Source organism: Magnolia sinica, chromosome 2 (genome assembly GCF_029962835.1).
Source record: "Magnolia sinica isolate HGM2019 chromosome 2, MsV1, whole genome shotgun sequence".
Classification (NCBI taxonomy): domain Eukaryota; kingdom Viridiplantae; phylum Streptophyta; class Magnoliopsida; order Magnoliales; family Magnoliaceae; genus Magnolia; species Magnolia sinica.
The window spans coordinates 114,641,642-114,667,318 of NC_080574.1; the positions used below are offsets into that span (position 1 = coordinate 114,641,642).

Here is a 25,677-nt window from a genome sequence, read left to right on the forward strand (position 1 = left end):
AAATCACAAACATTCCATGCAAGCGATTCAAATTAAAGCGTCCAAAATTATGTGATACCTGATTATCATATTGGTGAACATTTTAGATGATTGGTAATGTAAAATATACAACAATCTTATTTCAAAAATCAAGTGTCTGGGAATAAAATATTAAGATTGTTCAACCAATCTTGATTTTGTCTGGGAATAAGCTATTAAGATTGTTCAACCAATCTAGATTTTGGTTGTAACTTTAATACAATATTTTATACAATTTAATCTGTTTAATGTAAGTTAATACATGCCACATGCACATTTTCCACACGCCTGTGTATCAAGCCTCGTAGATGACTTTCCTATAGAAGAAAATTGACCAATTTCATTCTTATAGGTACATTTTCATCCTGCGGCATTAGATTGATGACTTTACAAATGAAAAATGAAGACCAATTCCATCCTTAAAGGGACATTTTCATCATTTCCTGCAAATTGAGCACCTCTCTAAATGAAGATCAGAAAGCGAAACCAGTCATACATGGCCTTTCTCATCATTTTTTTTTCGTGAAGCAGATGAAATTTTTAATAAAGGATGGCGATCGGCTTCATCTGTACAGCTGTAATTTCATCATTTTGTGCTATCTGTACAACTATTGAGAAAAAAACCACCACTGACTTCATTTGTGTAAGGCCATTTTCCCCACTATGTGGAGAACGGATGACATTCAAAATGAAGAACAGAGAACAACTTCATCTACACATTGATATCTCATCATTTCCAGCAAACCAGACAACAAAGAAAAATAACATTCTTCATCCATATAGGAGTGTTTTTGTCATTTTACATTGAACAGAAACCTATTTTGTCCATCAGGTGCATCTTCATCATTTCATGCTCATTGCATGACTTCCTAATTGAAGGTTGACCAATTTCATCTGGCAATGAGTACATCTGCAAATGGGGTCCATGTGCGTGATGCCCATCAAGTGTAGACCTAACATGTGTGTACCCCAGCCCAAAAATCAGGCCAGTTCCTCATCAAGTAGGCCACACCTTATAGTGAATATTGACCAAAAAAAGGCGCATGATAAGGCACAGCATGGATAAGATTTTTTTTTCCTAATGGATATCCAAGTCACCTTTTTTTCTAGTAATTCACCAAAAAAAGTTTATATATATATATATATATATATATATATATAAAAGGAAACTCTTTTAAGTAGTATCCGTTTTAGAGTCTGATGGGGGATAGACTTCCCATAATGCCACTGTAGCATCTTCTGAAGAAGATGCCAATAGCTTACAGTCTGCTGAGAAAGCCACTGCATTACACTGCAGAAGACGAGGAACATGTGTCAATCTATGTAATCCGTGGTGACTCAAATCCAAATTTATAAATAATGATAGTTTGACTTTTGAAGGTGAATTATCAATTTTGGCAGTCTCAAATGCAAAAACACTTCAGATGTCAGAGTGGCCAAGTAGATGAGCATACAAGAAGCACATGAAATGACGATACAACATTTGTAAGAGGCGGTACAACAAAGAAAATAATGGCTTCAGGAAATGGGCATATTTAGAGTGAATACATGAGGTAGAAACAATTAAATAATAGAAAATAATACTTTGTTATGCCAGCATACCATAGCACTGTGATACTTCAGTATTCCAAGAGCATTTCCTTTGCGATAATCATAAATGCGTACCCTTAAAAAGAGAAGAAGAAGAAAACATAAACAATCAGATTGGAAGCAATTTGAAAATTTTCAGCAACGAATAATAAAAATGAAAGTTGATATCGAAACCACAAATGTAGAAGTTGTATGGTGTTGTAAACTTGTATCAAGATAATGTTGTGTGAATTGTGTTGGTAATGTATTAATGAGTTCTCTGGTATTTCGAGCAGCCGACTACTCATGCATGACCTTTCATGTAATGGGTTCTTCGTACTTAGCAATATGCCTGGCAACAGCTCCTCCATGAACCCACTTTGCTTGCTAACCTTAAGAGCTGCCCATGTAATTATAGTTAGGCCAGGGGTTAGGACTGGTCGCGACTGTATTGGCGTGTGAGTGGTGTCAATACGAGCCTCCGCCATTGCCAGTTCCAAGAGCCGTAAAAGAGGAAGGTTTAATGTCTGGTGCATAGCCGATCATGAAACATTTTGCCAATCTACAGTTTAAAAGCCAACCTCATATTGCTTAGAGAAAGGCTAAGATGGAGATGATGATGATCGAGAGAAATCTCTTTAGTTTGACCCAACAACTGTATTAGGTGGGGCCTAACCTTAGTTGGACAAACAATCTATGCAGGTGTTGCTCCTACTTTGCATCACACTATATAGCAGGCTGATCAGTTGACTCTTATTAACCTTCCTTCTTCCAACAAGACAGTTGATCGGTAGTTGAGCTAGGTTTCATTAAACCATGTGACAAGGGTCCAAGTGTGCGTGTAGATGTCATGAATGAATGTGACTCATTTTTCGTATTTGTTATTTGGGTGAGAAAAATTTAACTCGTATATACAAGTTGCTTCAAAACATCTTTACACTTCAACAAGAGGATAAGAGTGTAGGCAAGTATTATTTCATATTGCGGAGTATATGGGAAGAACTCAACTTATACCAACCCCGTCAACTGATTATGAGTTACGAGACCATGAGATGGCAGCAAGAGAAATTTGGTATCGCCAAATTCAAACCTGTGCGAGCTCATATTCTTGGAGGTAAATGAGTTCCACATACTGCAGAGGCATTTGCCTGTGTTTAGCAAGTAGTGATTGTCATGTGATCAATCGGCATTTATTTCTTCCTCTAGTAGGGTGATGGAGGAAGTCGTGATGGCCTAATTGTGGTGGAAGATTGGAAGGTAGACATTCAGGGAGAGGCTGTTTTGGTGGTAGGAATACTTGGGGCAATCATAGGGTAGAATTCAGTGGCAATCGGGGTTGTGATTGTGGAAATTGGTAGTGCTCTCATTGTGAGCATTTTAATCACACAGTTGATACGTGTTGGGACCTCATTGGCAAGCCAACTCGAGCGAATCACATTCGAACTTCTAATGACAGTTCTAAGGGCTATGTAGTCAAGCCCATCTCAATTCATCTCGAATCAAATATGGTATAAGGGTATTTGTTTTTCAATTCTCCCATGTAAATGCATGTAAATGGGTAATGATTAATTACCAATGTAGTTCCTACACTTTTTTCTATGTTGAAAATGACCGTTTGCTTTTTCAACACCAAAACCAAGGGTACGAATTTCATGTGGGGCCCACTGTGATGTGGCTTATCCACGCCGTCCATCCAGTTTACAGGATGATTTTAGGGCATGAATCCAAATTTGAGGTATATCCAAAGCTAAAGTAGACCACACCACACAAAACAGTGGATTAAACGCCTACCATTAAAAACCTTTTTACGAACACGATTTCCTATGGCGTGGATCACTTGAGCTTTAGATCCGCCTCATTTTTGGGCTTATGCCCTAAAATGTTCAGGTAAAATGGATGGACAACATGGATATGTCACATACATCACGATGGACTCCACAAATTTAAATCAACCTTTTCTAGACCAAGTTTCAAGGTGGAAATACCCCTGGAAATCAAACGGACGTAAATAACAATAATGAGCTATTTATAGCTATTTACTGGTATTTACCGAGGAATTGAAAAATCAAACACCCCCTAAGTGATAGTTACATTGTCCAAGAATGAGGATACCAAATTACTAAAAGATCGTTCCAACCCTCCACTACCATTCTTTCTCAATCAGGTATGATATGTCTTGCTTCCTCTAAACATGATCCCTAGATTATTTATTATGGAGCTTTAGACCATATGACTAGTAAGCATAGTTTCTTGTTTCAATTAGATAAGTCTGCTCTCATTTCCTCTGCCACATTAGTTGATGGTACCTCAACACTTGTGTCTAGGTTGAGTATTGTTTATCCTAAACCATCTCTTCCATTTACATCGGTGTTATATATTCCTAAATTTCCTCTGAGTCTAGTGTTAGTAAGTAAGCTAACTAAATCCTCAGACTGTTCTATTACATTCTATCCATAATATTGTGAAGTTCAGGAACTAAACATCAGGATGACGATTGGTGGAGGTCATAAAGTGCATGGTCTTTATTATCTTGATAATAAATTGAGCTGCATTGTGGACATATGTCTCACGTCATCAGTGGCATTGCAGGCTTGCTCATCCTTCACTGAATAGTTTAAAGAGTCTCACTTTTCCGCCTCATGTGAACTTGAGTAATAGTCCTTTTTCTTTAGTACATTCTAATGCATGGGGTCTAGTTCGTACCACTAGTTTCTTCAAGTACTTAATTATTTTTATGGACAATTATTCTCCCATGACTTGGTTATGTTTAGTGAAAGATAGCTCTAAAGTATTTTCCTGCTACATTGTGATTTACTATCCAAAAGAATTCCACATGGAAATGCAAACACAATTTAATGCTACCGTGTGTAGTCTACATTCAAATAATGCTACGGAAAATGCATCCCATGAATTAAATTCATATCTCTCATCTTATGGCATGATTCATCAAACCTCGTGTGCACATAGACCATGAGAAAATACTGTTGTTGAACCTAAAAATTAATACTAAATCGAATATCTCCATTTGTTTTGGATAATAAAACACATTTTTCCGTTTTGTGCTCAGATATTCTTACATTTTGGGTGTATGTGTTTTGTACATCAGTTAGATCATGTTCTTAACAAGTTTGAATGAAAGGCTATGAAGTTTATCTTTCTAAGATACTCACATACACAACAAGGATACATATGCTACCATCCTGTATCTTGCAAACATTGTCTCAATTGATGCCGCGTTCTTTGCGAGTACCTATTTTTATAAAGACAGTAAGTCGTTGTAGTTTGGTGAGATGTTTGCTACTCCTCTCATTGTACCTAACATAGAACTTGCATTGGGAGAAATTTATGTACAACATTCAGTTCTGTCATTGTAAAACTACTCTACACATCCCAGGTGTAGTAATAAAGTTCATCCAATTGTGGATTCCACCAATCCTCCGGTTCTGTCTAAAGATCGTTGTCTTCATGAATCTCTTTTTTTAGCATATAATGAAGACGACTTGCCCATTATTCTTCGCAAAGATATATGTTTCTACATTCAACATTATATTTCTCGTTTTATTTCCTTTGCTAGATTATCTCCTCTTTGCAAATTTGCTTTGCCCTTGTCATTTGTGTTTATTCCTCTTTCTTCTTTTTTTTTCCAGAAAGCTCTCAGTCATGTTGGATGGAAGCAAGCTATGGAAGAAGAGATGATTGTTGTCCATCACAATAAAGCTTCGATCTAGCTGAGTTACCTGTTGAAAAATAGGTGGTTGGATATCAATGGGTGTATACGGTTAAGTACAATCATGGGTGTAGACGGTTAAGTACAATCATGATGGTTCAATGGAATGCTTAAAGGTTGGGTTGATTGTTAAAAGGTGCTCTCAAATCATAGAGTCAACTATTCTAAAGCATTTTCTCCTATGGCAAAGCTTAATTCCGTGCAAGTAATTATTTCAGTTGCCACAAATTTGAATTAGCCCTTATACCAATATGATGTAAAGAATGTGTTTCTTTATGAGGATCTTACCAACCGCCTGTCTTTGTTGCTTTGGGGGAGTCAAATAAAGTGTGCCATATTTTGTTTGAAAGATAATGTGTGCCATATTAAGAAGTCCGTTTATAGTTTAAAATTGTTCTTGAGTGGGATTGTGTGTGTGTGTGTGTGTGTGTGTTTGTGTGTGTGTGTGTGTGTGTGTGTGTGTGTGTGTGTGAGAGAGAGAGAGAGTATGAGAAGCAAGAGAAAAGGAGAGAAGGGCTGAATAAGCTCTCACGCCCCTAGCCTCTCTAATTTTATCATTAGGGCTTTCATGATAAAAGGAGTACAAAAATATCCTACATACTTGAGTTGCGGGATAAAACAAAGCCGATGAACTTAAAACCCTATTATAACACATATCTTAGCCCAATAATAAAGTGAAACACAAGAAACCATATTGCTCAGGTAAAGTGGATCACATATGACCACACGTGAGATTATCAGTCTATCCACACTCCATCTCAAGCTAGAGCATATATCATGAATGCCCAGCTTGAGAAATAGACAACCCAAACACATCCACTAACTGATCTGGAGACTTAACAAAAGGCATGCAAATTTCCTAACAATTTCTCTCTAATGAAACGACAATCAATATAAATGTGCCCACGTGATAAACTAAATTATTAGTATATGGGAGGCAGCTTGATTATTACAATATAGCCTCATGGGAACATCAATCATAAATAGTAGCTCACACATTAACTTCTTTAACCAAACAAGCTCACACGTAGCATGAGCCACCACCATGTACTTTGCCTCTGCACTTGAACGGGGCACCACACTTGCCTTCATATTTCTCCACATAAACAGGTTACCTCCTACAAAGGTACAATAGCACGTACTACATTGTCTATCAAATGGAGAATCAGCCTAGTCTACATTTGAATACCCTTCTACTTGAAAATGGCCATTACACTTATAAAATACCACGACCATGAGCTCCCTTCAAGTACCTGAGTATGTGAAACACAACTTCCATATGAGGAACATAAGATGCCTGCATAAAATGAATAACCACACTTGCAGGAAAAGTAATACCAAGTCGAGTGACTGTTAAGTAGATTAATTTTCCAACAATCGACGATGTCTTTCCAAATCATCAATTAGTTCTCCCTGGATCATCAATCATTTCTCCCTGATCCATACTCAACTTCTGATTTAGGTCCATAGGAAATTCAACTGGCTTGGCCCCCAGAAGAGTTGTTTCGGCCAATAAATCCATCAAATATTTTCATTGCCAATGCCCACATTAGATGTTGCTACCTCAATACCTAAGAAGTATCGAAGACAACCAAGTCCTTTGCATGGACGTACTGATGTAAAAGCTCTTTTACTAGTCAATACCTATGTTGCCGCTCACAGTGATAATGATATCATTCACATACACAACCAAAACAATGACACCTACCTCACTTTGGTTCATAAAGATAAGAGTGGTCAACATGACTACGTTTCATCCCATATTCAAACACCACTTCACTAAATTTGTAAAACCAAGCTCTTGGAGATTGTTGTAGGCAAAAAAATTGACTTCTTATTCCCCCCTAAGTAACAAAGCCGAGCAATCACTCTATATGGACTTCTTTAGTAAGATCCCCATGAAGAAACATATTCTTCACATTAAGCTGGTATAAATAAAGGCCAATAAAAAATTGAGAGCAACATAAACAACAACCTGCACAGAGTTAAGCTTTGCCACAGGAGATAATGTCTCTGAATAGTCGACTCCTAAGGTATGAGAGTATCCTTTAGCAACCAATCAAGCTTTTAATTGATCAACTGAACCATCAATGTGGGGCCCACTGTGTAGTGGATTTCAAAGTCCACGGATATCCCACATGGGACCAAATGCAATTCCATCCCCCCTAATCCCAATCCATCTAGTCCTCCCCGAACGCTAGATCGAATTTGCACGGGACCAAATGCAATTCCATCCCCCCTAATCCCAATCCATCTAGTCCTCCCCGAACGCTAGATCGAATTTGCACGGGACCAAATGCAATTCCATCCCACCCAATCCCATCTAATACCATGCGCCAAACGCCCCTTAAGGGTTCTGTGTCAGGAACAATAGGAAGAATCGCAAAAATCTCTCCAAACTGCAAGGACTTGCTACCTTCAGAAAAATGAGTATGTTCAAAGAATGTGATATGAGCTAATACATGCATCTTTGCAAGACAGGATTATAGTATTTGTATCCTCATTGGATATGTGAGTAACCAAGAAAGATACATTTGATGACCTTCAGTTGAAACTTTTCGAGAACATAATCTAACCGATGTATGAAACACACACAACCGAACACTTTAGGAGGAACAAAAAACATGAAAAAACCAAGACAAAATAGAAAGGGGAATGTACCATCTAAAACAAATGAAGGCATCCAATCTATTAAATCGCATGCAGTTAAGATTGCGTCACTCTAAAATATTTTCAGAACCTTTGTGTTCAATAACAACGCCCTAGCAATCTCAAGTAAATGTTAATTCTTACATTCAACTACATCATTTTGTTGTGACCTATGTGCACACAAGGTTTGATGAATGACATGAGATGAGAGATGAGAATTAAATTCATGAGATACATATTCCCTACCATTATCTGAACATAGAATACACACTCTAGCATTGAATTGTTTTTGCCACTTTCATATAAAATTACTTAAAGCAAGAAAACATTTCAAGTCATTCATTGCATATAACCAAGTAATGCGAGAATAATCGTCCACAAAAATTAAAAAGCTCTTAAGACCAAATAAACTATTTATATGAACCGGACCCAAACATCAAAATGTATTAAAGAGAAAGGACTCACTCCTTTGTCCACACAAGGTGGAAACAAGACTTTCCAATCAAGGTATTCCGTAACAGTTATGGTGGTCGTAACCAGTGTTCGAAATATTGGTATTGCGTTATATATTGCATCCTTGGGATACAGATACGTATTGGTTATCGCACGGGATATATCGTTTGTATCAGGTAATTTATCGTACATCTTGGGAAACATGGGGAAACATTGGGAAAATAATTGAATTTTTCAATGAGACTTCAGGTCTTGTTAAACAAGACCTTAATATATACTTTTAAATTCATAACGTCTTAAAAAATAAGCGCACATAATTGGTTTCCTTTGTATAGGGTCCTAAGTTATGCGATGTCTGATTGAACCAATGCAACTATATTCAAATTGAATGCATTAGAATGTATGTGATGATCATTTCACCAAACACTCCTAAATACTTCAAAATTGGTCTCAATTGGCAGGGTTAAAGGAAAATTTCGAAGAAAAAAATATATTTTAATAAACTTTTATTAATTTTAATTAAAAATAATTTTTTCTGAAATTTGACAGGGACTTCACAAATTATTAGATCAGCCCTCATACATGCTTGATTTCATATTTGGAGTGCAACATTGCAAGCAATTTGGGAGAAATTGGAGAAATTTCAAAATTTCCCCAAATTGGACCACCTATACTCAAATTTCAAAATTAGAGTGTATGTGATGCTCATTTCACCAAACACTCCTAAACACTTCGAAATTAGTCTCAATTGGCAGGGTTAAAGGAAATTTCGAAGAAAAAAATATATTTTAATAAACTTTTATTAATTTTAATTAAAAATATATTTTTTAAAATTTGACAAGGACTTCACAAATTATTAGATCAGCCCTCATACATGCTTGATTTCATATTTGGAGTGCAACATTGCAAGCAATTTGGGAGAAATAGGAGAAATTTCAAATTTTCCCCAAATTGGACCACCTATACTCAAATTTCAAAATTAGAGTGTATGTGATGCTCATTTCATCAAATACACCTAAATACTTCAAAATTAGTCTCAATTGACAGCTGGTTGAAGGAAAATTTTGAGAAAAAAAAAACATGGAGAAGAGCCAATGGATATCGAAATCGAAGCTCCAACTTCATGATTTTTCATGCAAAACATGAAGAAACAATGGATTTATAACAATTTGACACCGATTTAACATAATTTTAACATTTAAAAAAAAAAAAAAAAAGGGGGATTGGAAATTGAAAATGCTCACTAGATCGAACGTGTGGGATATATCGGCACTACCTGTGCATTTCATATTGCATAGGTGGGATACAAGATACATCCTGGAATATATCGGCCGATATCGTCGATATTTAAAACATTGGTCGTAATAGCCACTACCATTACCTTTATGATACGGGTCATAATGGCCGTTACAATCTCTCTCTTCTTCTTCTTCTTCTTTTCGTTTTTAAAAGTGGTCTCTTTTTATTGATTAAAAAACCCCAAAAAACTTGTATCTGCCCCGCAGCGGACAGTTATGGCCTTTGCGGGGGTGTAATGAGTCATTACGGGGGTTATAACAGCGGTTACGAGTTATATTTTCCATTATAGTTGTTACAACCCCGTAACGTGTAACGGTTGCCACGTTACCTTTACGTAATGGCCTTTACGGCTCCGTAAGGACCATTACCGCACACCATGTTTACGATGCTTGCTTAACTCACAAGCTTCATGCTCTAACTCAAACACATAACACAACAACGGAACAAAGCTCCTTAAACTACTCAAAGAAAGGTGACCAGCCTGCAGTGCCACTTACGAGGTGGGATATTTGTCCGTAGTACAGCTCAAATTCCACTGTTGAGATAATAAAGACCATTTGTTTCATGTCCTCCACCAATCATTCATCCCATCTTTAGATCTTGAAATTCATAATATGAAAGATAAAACGTAACACAACAGCTTAAGGATTTGGTTAGCTTACTTACTGATAACAAACTTAGAGGAAATTTAGAAATATATATCACTGATGACAATGGAAGTGATGGAATAGGATAAGCAATGCCTAACCCAGATACAAGAGTTGTAGTGCCGTCAGCTAATGTTTCAGAGGATATAAGAGTAGACTTATCCAATGAGACAAAACATTATGTTTTCTAGGCATATAGTGTGAAGCTCCAAAATCAATAACCCAATGAACACTTTTGGCAGAAGCAAGGCTTGTTATACCTAACCAAAAAAGAGTACCAATGGAGGACACATTGGTGAAACGATATTTTAGCAATTTGGTACACTCATCCTTGAACAATGTAACTGCATCAACTGCAATACTTAATTCATAATAGGTTGAGATGACTCAAAGACATAGCCCTTAAAACCATTATCAAAAGATTGGACCTGATTTACTCAAGCTGGCTTACCAATGAGATCCCAACACGTATTGATAGTTTGGTTTAAAAGGCCACAATGAGAGCACTGTCGATTACCTCATTACCATGACTATGACTGCCACCAAAATTTATACCACAAATTCCCCCAGTAATTCTACATCTAAAACGACCTTTCCTTGAATCTCTACCACCAAATCATCCGCCCAACCACCATGACTTCCTCCATTTCCCCAATGATGAAATAAATGTCAAGAGATCATATGTAAACAAACTACGTATTTATACCAACTGTAAGCTGAACATGAGCAAAGACCTCTATAGCATATGAGATTTCACTACCCCCAAGAATCTACACTTGCACGGGTTCAAACTCAAGACGGAGACCAGAGAGATTTGACAACACGAAATTTCTCTCTATCAACTCATGATCCAATAACCAATTGACAAGGGTTGCATTAACTTCTTCCCACATACCCTATGATGCTAAATAATATTCGCCAACACTCGTCTCCTTCCTGAAGAGAAAAAATGTTTTGAAGCAACTCGTACATATGAGTTAAATTCTTCTCAACTTAATGCATTTCTTTCAAATTTCCCTACACTTCTTTTGTTGTTTTGAAAAAGATAACATTTGCACTAATACATGGTTCCATGCTATTCTTTAATAGAGCTCTAACATGAGCATTTTCTGCCATCTAATCTTCATCATCAATTGAACTTTCAACAAGTTTAGGGGGATGTCGGATGCTTTAATTTTCTTTTTCTTGTATGAAACACTTATAACGATGTGGCCCAATTGTAAATAATTCACATTGTTTAGTCAATGTAATTTAAAAAATTCAACTCAAATGGAGACAAGATTATTTTTAACATCCATATTTAGGGAAGAAAAGAAATCAAACACACAAGGAAGAACTTGAGTTTACCCAACCCTTGCTTCAAGAGAGCATATATCAATAATCCCCAACACTAACATACAAATTGATTGATAACAATACAAAAGGGGGGGGGGGGGGGGTGTGTGTGTTCACATTCATTCACGACCTCTACACCACATTTGATCTTCAAATCCAACCATAGACGACTTCTACAAGCACACTTGATCTTCAAATCTACATGCACGCTTGATCTTCAAATCTGGCCATAGCAAGGTATTCCGTAACGATAACGGTGGTCATAATGGCCGCCACCATTACCTTTCCGATACAGGGTGTAATGACCGTTACAGTCTCTTTTTTTTATTGAAAAAAAATCCAAAAAAACCTGTATTGGCCCCGTAATGGACCATTATGGGGCCTTTATGGGGGGTGTAACGAGCCGTTATGGGGGTTGTAACAGCCTTTACGGGTCATTTTTTTCCGTAACGGCCGTTATGGGGGTTGTAACGGCCTTTACGAGTCATTTTTTCCGTAATAGCTGTTACAACCCCGTAACATGTAACGGTTGCCACCGTTACCTTTACGTAATGGCCTTTACGGCACACCATGGGCCATAGATGCACAATGGTCCACTTTCAACCATCATGAGCAGTTGTATATGGAAGCGAGTCTTAAGTACACTCATGAGACACAACAACCTATCATATGGTGGTTGAACAAAGAGAAAAGGTTGTATAAATCAGCCCCTAAACGATTTAGGAAAGAAAATGAAAAACAGGGAAAATAGCGTACTAATCAATTACTGCTCCAATAACATGTTCTTGAGAGAGAGAGAGAGAGAGAGAGAGAGGAGGAGGAGGAAGAGAATAAGAACCCTCCATAAAGTTATTAAATAAAACAAAGCCCTTGGACTTAAACCCTATTCTAACACATATCTTAGAGCATGAAACACTAGAAACCATAATGCTCATCCCAAGTGAACCACCTACGACCCAACGTGCAATCACCACAGTCTACATGTGAGATCATCACAATCCATCAATACAAACAACCCCCAAGAGCTTAGTTTGACAAATTCAGTAAAGTGGTGTTTAAATATGAGATGAAACAACGCAGGTATCATTGTATCGGTAGTTTATGTGGATGATATCATTGTCACTAGCAGTGATAGTGTGGATGTTGACAAGTTGAAAACATTTTTATAGCAGCACTCATGTACAAAGGACTTGGGGGCTGTCTTTAATACTTCTTAAGCAATGAAGTAGCAAGATCTGAAATGGGCATTAATTTTTCGCAACCAAATTTGTGATAGATTTATTGGCCGAGATTGATCTTCTGAGAGTCAAACCATTCAAAGGTCCTATGGATCCAATTCAGAAGCTTAAGTGTGGACTAGGGAGAGTTGATTGATGATCCAAGAAGATATTGTCAACTAGTTGGAAAATCGATTTACTTAACGATCACTTGACCTAATATCACCTCTCCAATAAGCATGGCCAGTTCGTTTATGTACGCTTCCTGTGTTCCTCATATGGAAGTCATGTGATAGGGACATCATGCACATGCCCCCTCTACGCACGTATTCAAGGAGGAGGCGGACCCCACTTTCGATTTGGATCAATGACGACATCTTTGGAGGGCCTCATAATTAGGGGGTTACATTATGGAGCATTGGAATGGACCTGATCATCACATAGATTCTTCCATCGGATCTCATGATCGTGGTCCACTACTTTAGATGATCTAGGATTTTGAGTTTTGACTATTTTTGTTATTAGAAACATCATGAACGGCCTTGATTGCTTAGATTAGTTATTTTATTTGCTTTAGCTTTGGTATTAGCGCGCACACATGGCACAAGGGTAATTGTCTTTATTAGGTTTAGGGTTTTCTTATAAACAAAGCAATCCCATGTACGTATTCTCAATGATATTTTATGAATAAAAATTCCTCCGTCTTCCTCTCTCTTTGGGTTGAAGAATTGAATTGGGTGCGAAGCCCTCCCTTCCTCGAAGGGCTAACTACCGTGGTGCGAAGCCACATCCGCTCCAAATCATCTCCACCTTCTTACACACCACATCCATCACCCTCTACACCCCTTCCACATTCAAATTCACCCACTTTCGTATCCAAGTTTTCTCTTAAAGCAGTGCACAAACAGATTTTCAGATTCTAGCCCATCTAAGGGGATGAAACTTCGACAGAGTACTACGCACACGCCTTGCGACAAATCAACGCAAAACTTGGTATAGAGGCAACCCATCTCTGGCCGATCCCAGCCTAGAAGTCGGCTTCTGACTTTGTGGGCCCCACACACATGCAGACGAACTGTCACGCATGTGCGTCCAGGCCCATCTGTTGTCCAGTGTGCGTGGCTCATCTCAGGTTCTCTTTTTCTCTATTTCCTTCTCTTTTGAGTAAAACAGCCCCTTAATCTAAATCCCTAACCCTAAAGAGTCCCAAATCCCAATTATCCCCAATTTTCAAACCCTGGATTTTCCCCCAAATTGAAACTTAGTGAATCTCTTTAGTTGGGAACAATCCTTTGCAAGAATGGATGATTCTTACACTCCTCTGGGCTTGTTTGGCTTATAATTTTATTTGATCCAACCTTAAAGTTGTGTAGGCTTGGACCCCCATAGATTCCCCTTTTTGAATGTTTGATAGTATGTAGGATGTGGAATTTTGTGACTATTTAAAATTGGTATAATCACAAGCTTGATTGCTTGCATTCCATATTTAATTTCATGTCCTGCATCATAATGTTTCGTATACTCTGGTTGTGGTATTTTGTATAAGCACAATGGTCATCTTCAAGTAGAAGGATATTCAGATGCATAATGGGCAATCTATTGTAGGCTGTTGTACCTTCGTATGGCTTTTTTTTAAGGTTACCTTCATAGGACGTAACTTGGTCACATGAAGAAGTATGAAGCAAAGTGCGGTGGTATGTTCAAGCGCAGAGGCAGAGTATAGGGCAATGTGTCATGATACGTGTGCCTGTTCAGCTAAAGAAATTGATGAGTGAGTTAGGGTTTATGATTAATGTGCTTATGAAACTATATCATGATAATCAAGCATATTGAAGTTAATTGTCACTTCCATTAGATAAAAAGTTGTAAGGAAATTTACAAGCCACTCGTCAAGTCTCTGAATCAGTTGGTAGATGTGTTCACTAAGGCTCCTGGTTGCACTCAATGAGATCGTCTCTTCGTTAAACTGGATATTCATAATATATATGCTCCAGCTTGAGAGGGAGTGCTGACGAAACGTGATGGATGGTGATGATCTTACGTGTCGCCCACTTCACATGGAAATTATGGTTTCTATTGTTTCTTTTTATTATTCTCCTTTATAGTCCTTGAAGTGATGTGCTACCATAAAGTTTAAACATATGGGCTTTGGTTTATGCTCTAACTTAAGATTAGGGGGGTATTTTTGTACATTTACATACTTTATGAAAGCCCTAATGATAATAAGAGAGGCTAGGAGCATCATTACCTTCTAGGCCTCTCTCTCTCTCTCTCTCTCTCTCTCTCTCTCTCTCTCTCTCTCTCTCTCTCTCTCTCGGTTCTCATATTCTCTCCCTTTCTCCTTCTCAATCTAACTCAAGGAACACTAAAAAAACAACTCAGTTCAATTTCCATTACATACCATTTCGAATTCTAGATGCCAGATGCCAATCGCCCCTACAATTCCAAATGGCATATGCCAATCAGGAAGCTTGCAGTAGTGCCTCTTAGTGGGGATTAAAATAGATGTCCTTTAGTTTCAAAGGTCGCATTCTCAGTTCTCATCATTATTGTAAATATGGGGAAATGCCAGAGTAATGGCACTGATGTCTTCCCTTATTTATTGTTGAGATAGGAGTTTGTGCATGCATGTGTGTGTGTGTGTGTGTTAAGAGATAACAACCATTTTATTAAAAAGTTATTAAAAAGCTCATAGAAAGCAGGAAAAGAATACAAGCCAGCTACAACCAAACAAACCAGCCTAAGCTGATTTGATAACAAAAGCCCAATCCTCTATAAAAACATTCATTCTTCTAATGACCTCGAGATGTGCACAATGATTCCTAAAACAGCGATCATTCCTAGCCCCCCAAATAGACCACATCACCACCATAATTAGGAGCCTCCATCTGGATTTCCCCACCTTGTTTACCCATCGACCATGCCACGCCCAAAGCAACTCCTAGACAGATCTCGGCATCACCCAAGCCGTGTGGAACAAGAAAAAGAAGTGGCTCTTACTGACAAAGGAGCAATGGATAAATAGGTGGTCGATTGAAAACATATTTATGATCCATGCTGAGGAGATTAAATTTTAGAATTCCAGTGAACTGTGGACAATACAAGGTGAGAATTATTTGACCCCGAAGCTTACAAATCCCAATGCAGATTAACTATCTGGAAGATAAAACGGTGATTCAAAAGCCTAATTAAGAATTTAGCTAGTATTTAAAGAGAAGTGTTCTATTGCCCACAGAGCACTATAAGTTACAACACTCCTAGTTGCATTGTCACTTGAAGAGTCTAACAGATCGTACTAACTATACATTAAGCCCAGAACACATTTCATGGGCGACAATGCAAAAATGGCATTGATTGGGCGATCCAATCTATCCTTGATTTGGCATACTTGCTATAGCCATCCTTTTTCCACATCATGGTTGGGATGGTTACAATTGCGTAACAAAACTGATTCTTTAAAATCGTAAGCAATCCATGATGCATCCTAACAAATAGATGGATCAAATTGTTGATTGGGGACCTATTTTTGTGTAAACGAGCTTGACTGTTCATATAAAAAGGCGTTGATGAGTGGTTAATATTTGTCAGATTAGTGTCACATTGGTGTGGTATCCCATCAAATGTGCACTGAACCTAATGAATAGTCTACATCAATATATTAGACTGTCTGTATGTCCAATACAACTAGGAGCACTGGAACATTTCTCTTAGGTACTTAGAAAAAAATGATCTTTTACAGCAGATGATACCATAAAGATCTGATTAATTAGAAAATATTTACCAAGCAGATGATTCCACATGATCTACTAAAAATGGGACGCATTAAAAACATAGACCGAATTACAAACCTGTGATCCCAGCCTGCAGTCGCAACAATTTTGTCGTCTGCTCGTATCGAGGTACCTGCTATGCCAGGTCTCTCTAGATTAATTTCTTTCTTCATCAAACAAGATCCCTATCAAGGAACAGCTGTTGTAATCAGAATGCAGCAAGAAGGGAAAGCTGAAACACTACATTTCCCACTTAAGTTGAACATATATGGTGAGGTCCTGAATGTGGTGTAAGAAATGCACATGGGACATGCAAATCATTTTGGGAAGGCAAATGCATAATTAAAATCTTATCCGCTTTGATAAACATGTTTGGCAAACATAAACCAAAAAGAAGCAGAATATTGCAAAAGAATATAATCATATACTTCCAGAAAATAAAACACGCAAAAAATATATTTCATGTTCGATTTTGTGTTTGGTCACTAAGATTGCAACCGTTTTGGGAAATTTTGGAGAAATTTCAAAAAATTCCCAATTTTCCACAACTCGGCCCATCTCTCTCCCCTAGGGGTGTACATCGAGTCGAACCGAGTCGAGCTGGCCTCAGCTCGACTCGGCTCGGCAACTGGCTGACCTCAGCTCGAACTCGGATCATCTCGGTCCTCGAGCCTGACTGGCCAGCTTGGCTTGGTTCAGTCAGCAGCTCGGGCTGAGTTCGAGCCGAGTTCGCCAGTGAGGCATTTCCAAAAACACCTGAACTGCAACTTCAAAATCCCACTATTTTACAAACAAAGGCAATGATTTCACAGGTATTTTATCAAACACCTTCTAAGCAACATAAAAACCAAGAAAAACAAAGAGAAAAAGGGTATTTGTTTCATGTACATACCTTCTTTGCCACCAGCCACATTTCGTTGGGTCATTTTATCAAACAGTTGGTGAGCAACATCAATGGCAAAGTAACCGAGTCACCGAACTGGTTCGATCCGAGTTCAATTCAAGCTAGATTGGAGCTAGATTCAATCCGAGTCGAGTCAAGCTAGGGCCTGCTCGAACTCGGCTCGAACTCATTTTCGAGCTCAAAAAATCAGCTCGACTCGGCTCGAACTCAGCTTTGAATCGAGTTGAATCGAGCTTTTTCAAGTCAAGTCGAGCGAGCTAAGTGAGCTAACCGAGCTAGCTCGGTTCGTGTACACCCTTACTCTCACCCAAATCTCGAAATCAACGCTCCAAATCCATAATTTTTCATGCAAAACATTAAGAATCATGGATTTCTTACCATTTGACACCATTTACAACATATAAAAACAAATCAAAACTCAAAAACACGCACCTTTTAGAATCCAGCCCAAGAAGCTTCTGATCTCGATTTCAGAGTAATTTCAAAGATTTCTTCCAACAAACCAAAACAGACTACTCGAATTCACCTTTACAATGTACTATGGAGTTCTTTTTGGAAAAAAAAAAGAAAGAAAGAAAAGAAATCAATTTTTGTGAATTTTTTAGGATTTTCCATACAAAACACCATCGGTTTCCTTTTATCCCTTTTGATATCGCACTCAATATTGATATATCACAAGATACATTAAGAATTTATAAAGGGGGGGTATGGATATATCGCACGATATCGCGATCTCCACGGTATATCGCGATATCGTTGGATATATATCACAATGGATATTAATGTTGGGTTTCACATCGTCCAACTGGGATAACAAATATATCATAGGATATATCGATGAGATCGCAAGATACTGAAAACACCATATACAACAAGTCTCCAAGTCTAATATAGGAATCCGGTAAGGGAGCTACTGCTAACCCCTTCGGGCTAACGAATCCTCTACATCACTTCCCTCTAGCCTAACATGATGAAGGTTGAAGAGAAACAATGTGTGAGTTTGGTTACATCAGCTTGGATTCTTCAGGTTTTAGTAGCTTGTTAATCAATTAATTCAAAAAATAATAATAACAATAATGGGTTTTGTGCATGACAGTGAAAAGCATGACATAATACAAGTTCAAAACTCCGCAAGAGAATAATAATCCGTTTTCCCTCTTTTATTAAGTAGAAACGAAAAGAGAAATAAAAATAAATGTAAAAAAAGTCTCCCAAGAACTGAAAATAGCATATCAAACAATATAGGTGCCTATTGGACTACTAGGTATTTGTGTGAGAAAGTGAAATGCACGACATACTATAAGTTTGGAACTCTGTACGAGAATAAAAATCCCTTCTCCCCTTTTTAGTAAGAAAAAAGGAAACGGAGAAAAAAAAAAGTCTCATGAGAATCAGAAACTGTATCAGACCATATCAGCTGCATCAGCCGAATCAGCTAATAGGCAATACACTTCAAACCTCCGAACACATTACAATTAATGATTTGACTAACTTTTACACTCAAGTAGTATAATATAACTCTCCAAGATCCTCACATATTCTACCATTTACAGTCCAAGCTGCGTCCTCATATAACAGATTCAAATATCCACTCTCCTTTAAAAAATCAGATTCATAGCCACTCTCCAATGAGCGTCTTGAAAACAATTAATTGAAGATATGAAAGAAATGTTGGGTGATTTGGCGATGCTAAATCAAGGTATGTAGTGGATGGATAAAAGTATCAAAAGGAAGAACAGGGATATTAGTTTTGAATTTTCATTTCAAAGCAAACAACTATTACATCATGGACATGATCCATGTTTAAGAGAAAAAAATTGCAAATGTGATTCTAGGAAATTATGCCAATGTCATTCATAAATCTCAATCGCTAGTGCTCTATTAGCATTACAACAAATGCTATACAGAAAATGGAAAGTATTATTTGATCTCCAAAATTGGCATAGTAGAGATGGCAGTGCAATTCTTATGTTAACCGAAAGGTAAGTAATTATAATGAGCTAGTAACAAGTATGTAGTGATTTGTCATACTGTCTGATGATCAAGTGTAAATAGCATAATTTTGTGATCTGCAGCTCCAGAGATGCCCCCCATGCATGATCCATCAACAGCTAGGCTTAAAACTGTCAAAGGAAGATGTAAATCATGTAAAATGATTACAAAGAATGAACTAAAGAATCACAGGCTGAAGAACAAAGGATAAATAAACTATTTATAACTGATGCTTTCACATTCTATAAAGAAAGAAATGAAGAATAAGAAGAGCAAGGACTAAACTGTTTAGGACTGACTCCATGAAATCCATAGGACTACATTGCATAGAACACAAGAGATGGGAACTTCAGATGTAGGGTATCTGACCTGGCTCTGAATGAAATTTTACAGTAGATAATGGAATCCCTGGGCTCCGTAAATCCCACCAAAGCATGCTTCCATCTTCATAGCTGTTCCATCAGAGAGAGAGAGTAAATTGAGGATTTTCTCTGACACAGGTTAATATACCATCAACAATAGCACTGTGTAGTTAACAAATGAGTAGCTTCTGTTCTTAGTTCTTAAACAAGGGTACCAATTAAATTGCAAAACTAAAATATCTAAATTGATTTCCTGGATTGGATGCCACGAAGAAAATGCAGTTTTGTGATGTAAGCATAAATGGGCATGCTGGTAGGCAATCAATAATATGTATGTTGTGTTGGCAACTGATAATATTCTTTATATGCAGGCTAAGTCTTTTCACCATATAAATGGTTTTAGACTTCCATTTAGTGAGCACCACTCAACTTCACATCATGTGCTAGTCAGGGTCCCACCAATTGAATTTGTAAGCTTCTTGGCCTTTTTACGTTGTTATCCACGCTGCAACCCACCCAATGGTTGGATTGGCCTAATATTTGGGGCACCCATTTCCATGCTAGGTAAGACCCGTTGGGATGTCATGCACACACCACAACATTTTCATAGTTGCATTTCCCACAAACACATGCGCACGCACACACATGCACGTGTACGCACACACACACATGGGACTGGATCCAATGCCTCCAGAGATATGGGAGGGTTCATGCCTCCATCTCATTCCTGCAAATACAGTATACATGAATCAGATCAAAACAGTTCATTTGATAGGTCAAATGGTTAATGAGCCATAGTACAAAATATTCATTATTTAGATAGCCCAAACCCTTCAGCAGTGGCATAAAAGGGCAATGGCTTACATTTAGTGAGAAAAAGGTCCATTTATTAGATGGTTATGATAGTCCAATAAAAGCAATTTTTAGTTAGTGGCCATTGGCCAATTAATGGTGGAGACTGTAAGTCCCTAGTTTGGCTCATCAAACATGTGCCCCGTGTATGCCTCCCCCACCCCCGCACACGCGCACACACACACACACACAAACGCATAAATGTAGGGGTGAAAATGGGCCGGGTCAACCCAACAGCTCATTGACCAGATCCAAAAATAAACAAGTCTGGATATGTATTTGGACACATACAGGACCTAAAGTTCATCTAACAACTAAATAGGCCAGGCAGGGAACCTCTGAAAATCAACCTGAAGAAACCGCCTTGACCATTTTTTTAGTGTACCCAACGGACCAACCTAAGGTGAACCCAACCTGAACCTAATCCAAGACTGGCCGCAGCCAAGATCTGACTAGTACGTAACCATTAAATTCCAAGGATATTTAGACCTTCCATGGGGATATGTGTATATGACTACCAATGTAAACCATATTTAGACTTTTGACTCCCGTTTACTGTTCATGGATTTTTTATTTTTTATTTAGATTGGTTTGTTGAAGACAATATACACATGGATTTTCTCATAAGTATCTTCTCAACTTTTGTCAAGAATGGATTGTTTGATAGCACTAAGATCCCACTGATGTAGGACAATTAACCACTTACTCTAAAAGCTCGAACTGATAGAGCATGGCGAATCAATCCCTTTATCTCATAGCCCATGCCCTACATCCCATGGGTTAGGACCTCGGCCGAACCACCCTCGTGGGCCCTACATCATATGGGTACCACCTCACACGGGCCGCCCACCCCAAGTGTGCCCCTGCATCCCATAGGCCACCCCACTTGAGCCCGGTGTGAAAATGCCCCTGCATTAATCACCCCTAGTGAGGAGTCTCAAATACGAGACCTCCCACTCTAATACCACTTCGATGTAGGACAATTAACCACTTGCTCTAAAAGCTCGAACTGATAAAGCATGGCAAATCAATCCCTTTATCTCATAGCCCAAGCCCCACATCCCATGGGTTAGGACCTCGGCCAAACCCCCTAGTGGACCCCACATCACATGGGTACCACCTCACACGGGCCGCCCACCTCGAGTGTGCCCCTGCATCTTATAGGCCACCCCACTCAAGCCCGATGTGAAAATGCCCCTACATTACCCTAGTGGCATAAAGATTATTCACTATGGAATCTTGTTGCACAAGCCTCTTGTAACAAGGTGATGGTCCCTCTCCAGAGTGACTCCCACTTGATGATAATTGCTAACATTTTAAAAGACGCTTCTGCACTCCCGCACCCAAGTCTTTGAAATGCTCATGCACTAGTCATGTTGCCTCCAATTACTCAATTGCCTAGGTCCCAAGGAGAAGGGAGTCGCCTTCTATCCAGATGAAAAGTCAGATATCCCATCTGCATTAAGACCATCTTAAGAGGTCTATCTTCTACAATGGAAACATAGCGATACCAATGGAGTTGTTCACCTCATGGAACAAGCCCTGAAAACCAAAAGACCCTAAATACCTAGTATTAAGCTTAAGTCCTTGTCACGGAAATTCAATTGGAAATGTTGGAAGCACTTGCACCAATATGAGACTCAAAAATGTTTTAGAAATTGAACCATTTTGTGTTAACTTTGACGTAGAGACTCAGCACAAATCAGGCCTCATAAGACGTAAGATAAATGTGTCCCTCTAGCATCATAGAAAATGTATCAATCTCTCCATAAAGAATTGTTACACAAAGCACTAAGGGGACATCATCACCAAAATGAACATTTTCAAATCTCACAACAACAAATTAGAACAAGTTTCTCACATTTTTACCTTTAAATGATAACTGTTATGAGATGAAACCAAAACCAAGACAAAACAACAAGAATTTCTTATTACAAAAAAATAGCAGCATGTGCAAAAACATCACAAAAATAGTACGGGGATTAAGTTGCAAGGTGAACATCAAGAATAAAACAAACCTGGCCAGGACATTTAGGAAGCCATGTGTAGATAGGTAAAATGCTTGAACAGCCATACACAATCCTACCATGAAAGCATAATATACGTCAACTCATGTGTGAGAAGGAATTGGAATTTGAAAAGGGTAACCTTAACCTTCATCACAAATTTATACATCGACGCAAGTTGTTACACAAATATGAGAACAACTTTTGAGTACTTTTTGAACAATTTCTTTTTTTATAATTCAAGTACAATTTTGAAGTACATAATAGGCATCTAGTAGTCGTAGAAAATGTTGATGTGGTAAATAAGACACAAAAACACACAATGACTGAGCAAACGATGATGAGAAATCATCCTCACCCTCTGGAATGCAGAAGAAAAACACCAAACAAGAACAGCCCCCTCAAAAAGCAAGGAGAATGGCTGGCCAGCAACACGAAGTAATGAATTCAAATCGCATATAATATGGAGAAGGATAACTCTCTGAACTTTGGACCCAGCATGCCTAATAGATCACAATGCACAGAATCATAAAGGATAATTTTTCAGCATAGCCTCTTTGCTAAACATATATTGATAATTATTAGTTTCTGATCTTTGTTCGGCTCCTTCCTATCAAACCATTCGGGATATGATGTGGACACAATCGACATGAGGCACCTTCTCATACTAATGAAGTATCAAAAAAAAAAAAAAAAAAATCCTACAACAATCACTTGAGGCCTGTGGTAGACCTGAGTGGAATTCCAAGGATTCCACCCAAGAGTAGTTTCTTCAGGTAAATTGCTTCAATGGCTAGACCATATCCTAGTCATCATCTTTACTGTGTGGTTGATACTGAAGTCATCCTCTCTTGAATTTTTCTCATATTAGTTTGGTTCCCTTTGGCAATGGTTATACAATCACATATACACATAGTAGGAGAAGATACTGTCTTGGCCAGAAACTAAGATATAAGGCCTGCGGCTGCCCCATTGATAACTATCCTGAACGACCATCATGTCACATCTCCCTTCGATTATCTTAGACTAGAGGAAATGCCAGAGAACACTCGTATTTCTCTCTTTCCATACAACACATATTACATAAGGGAACAGTAATTCATGGGAGGCATTTCATTCTGATATTACCTATGAGGTGGCCTGCCAAGTACAAAGATATGCAAAAAGATACAAAGTAGTAAAACTAAAATAACTAAAACAAACTCAAAGAGAAGGCCCAAAACTGTGAAGAACGAACCCATACCTGTAACTAGCATACCAGTAGGGCTGTCAATGGGCCAGGCGTGGGGTTGGCTTTGGCCCGGATTTTGAATTGCTCAAGCTGGGACTATTCAAAATTTTGCTTTTTTCCAGGCCCAAGCCTGGCCCATTGATAACCCCACATACCAGCAAACTAAGTAAGAAACCAGGAAACTGAGATCAATGTCTCAATTCCTCTATGTAGAACCATCAGAATAGCAAATATGTCCAATCATAAGAAATAATAGACACTGATGCTCATTTATTGGGGAGAATATAGGTGATCAAGGTGTAAGCGACACTAATCTGATAACAACAAAGAAACAAAGGGTTCGTTTGGATGCAGGCAAAGTTTTGTTCCGGACAGACTACACCGGTCATGCTGTCTTGGGTAGGCTATCTAGGTTAGGTTGTCTTGGACTAGCTATTCTATTCTCTATTTGTCAAACACCCTAAAACAGGAGTAAAATGGAGTGTGGTTCCTGTGGGCTTGTGGAGAGCTTAAGATGGATGGTAGTTCATGTAGCACTAATGGTGCATCACATTGACACCGTGGCATATGTAGGGTGCTTGAAGATTAATAGTGGCACATATGGCACATGTGGGACAGGACACTGGAATGTGCAGTCAGACATTTGGTGCGTTTGGCACATGTGATGCATGTGCATGGAACATTTTGCTCCCTTGTGACTGAACCGCATATAAGCTTTCTTCAGCTTCACCTTTTCAAGAGACAGGTTATCCACACTTTTGTCACGCCCCAAACTCGGAAACCGGGCTCACAAAATTCCCGATCACCGAATCCGGTGCCGACAGCCTCCGTAGTACCCCATTCTCGGCTCCCAGCGTCCATACGCCAGGTTCCGATCCTGGGATCCTACAAGGAGGATTTTCCAATGTACATTTATCTTGTAAGAAGCATAACTGCAAGTTTACCCAAATCACAAAAGCAACATCATCATCAAATATCCACTAATATAATCATTTGAATACAGTACTGAAAGGGAAATACATATGTTTCAAAATTAAAGCTCCAGAAGTCCGTTGCACGCTCCAAGCTCAACGTTGCTGCAACCTAACGCTACCTGCACGCATCTATTGTGCATAAGCTTATAGAAAGCTTAGAGGGTGGTGTAAGTGTGTGCGTAAGGCAAGCGCTAAGTGTACAATATCAGAGTAATGCGGAAATATGCGGTAAGTCCATGAATGCTATCAGCTGTACCCAAGCTATATGATGCAAGACATGAATGCCATCGGTCATACCAAGGCCATGCGATGCAAGGCCTATGTAGCCAAATGTCATATGCGAGATGCAAAGCAAGCATGCCAGTCCTCATCAAGTACACATATCAGTACGATTCTTCTCTGGATATCACCGGGGTCTAATACACTTCACACTGACTGCCTCCTCCCTAGCTGCACAGCCAAGCAAGTAGAATAGACCTCACTATCCGCCTGACTAGTAGTCTGCCAATACCTACCCGGCTCGTCGATAGCGAACTCATTTGCAAGCTGGTCAAACTTAGCCTAGCTTATAGCCCCCTCACTCGGGCGGATAAGGCCACACCCCCTTCCAACCGACCACGACACAGTGGGAGACGCGGCCTACTGGTATTCGGCACTCGGGCACTCGTGTAT

The 25,677-nt window shown here is 38.7% G+C and overlaps 1 protein-coding gene across 2 annotated transcripts in view; it reads right to left on the bottom strand.

Annotated features, from left to right (window-relative positions):
- Positions 1-1,184: 1,184 nt before the first annotated feature.
- The window catches only part of LOC131237423 (protein DECREASED SIZE EXCLUSION LIMIT 1), a 39,509-nt gene continuing 15,016 nt past the window's right edge, over positions 1,185-25,677 (bottom strand). For both annotated transcript variants that reach the window (XM_058235171.1, XM_058235170.1), the window contains exons 8-13: positions 22,813-22,876; positions 19,950-20,032; positions 19,620-19,711; positions 16,763-16,869; positions 1,621-1,684; positions 1,185-1,309 (exon numbers count right to left, since the gene is read on the bottom strand). In XM_058235171.1, coding sequence (XP_058091154.1) covers positions 1,193-1,309; positions 1,621-1,684; positions 16,763-16,869; positions 19,620-19,711; positions 19,950-20,032; positions 22,813-22,876 — 527 coding nt within the window. In that variant the 3' untranslated portion in view covers positions 1,185-1,192. The remainder of the gene's footprint in view (positions 1,310-1,620; positions 1,685-16,762; positions 16,870-19,619; positions 19,712-19,949; positions 20,033-22,812; positions 22,877-25,677) is intronic.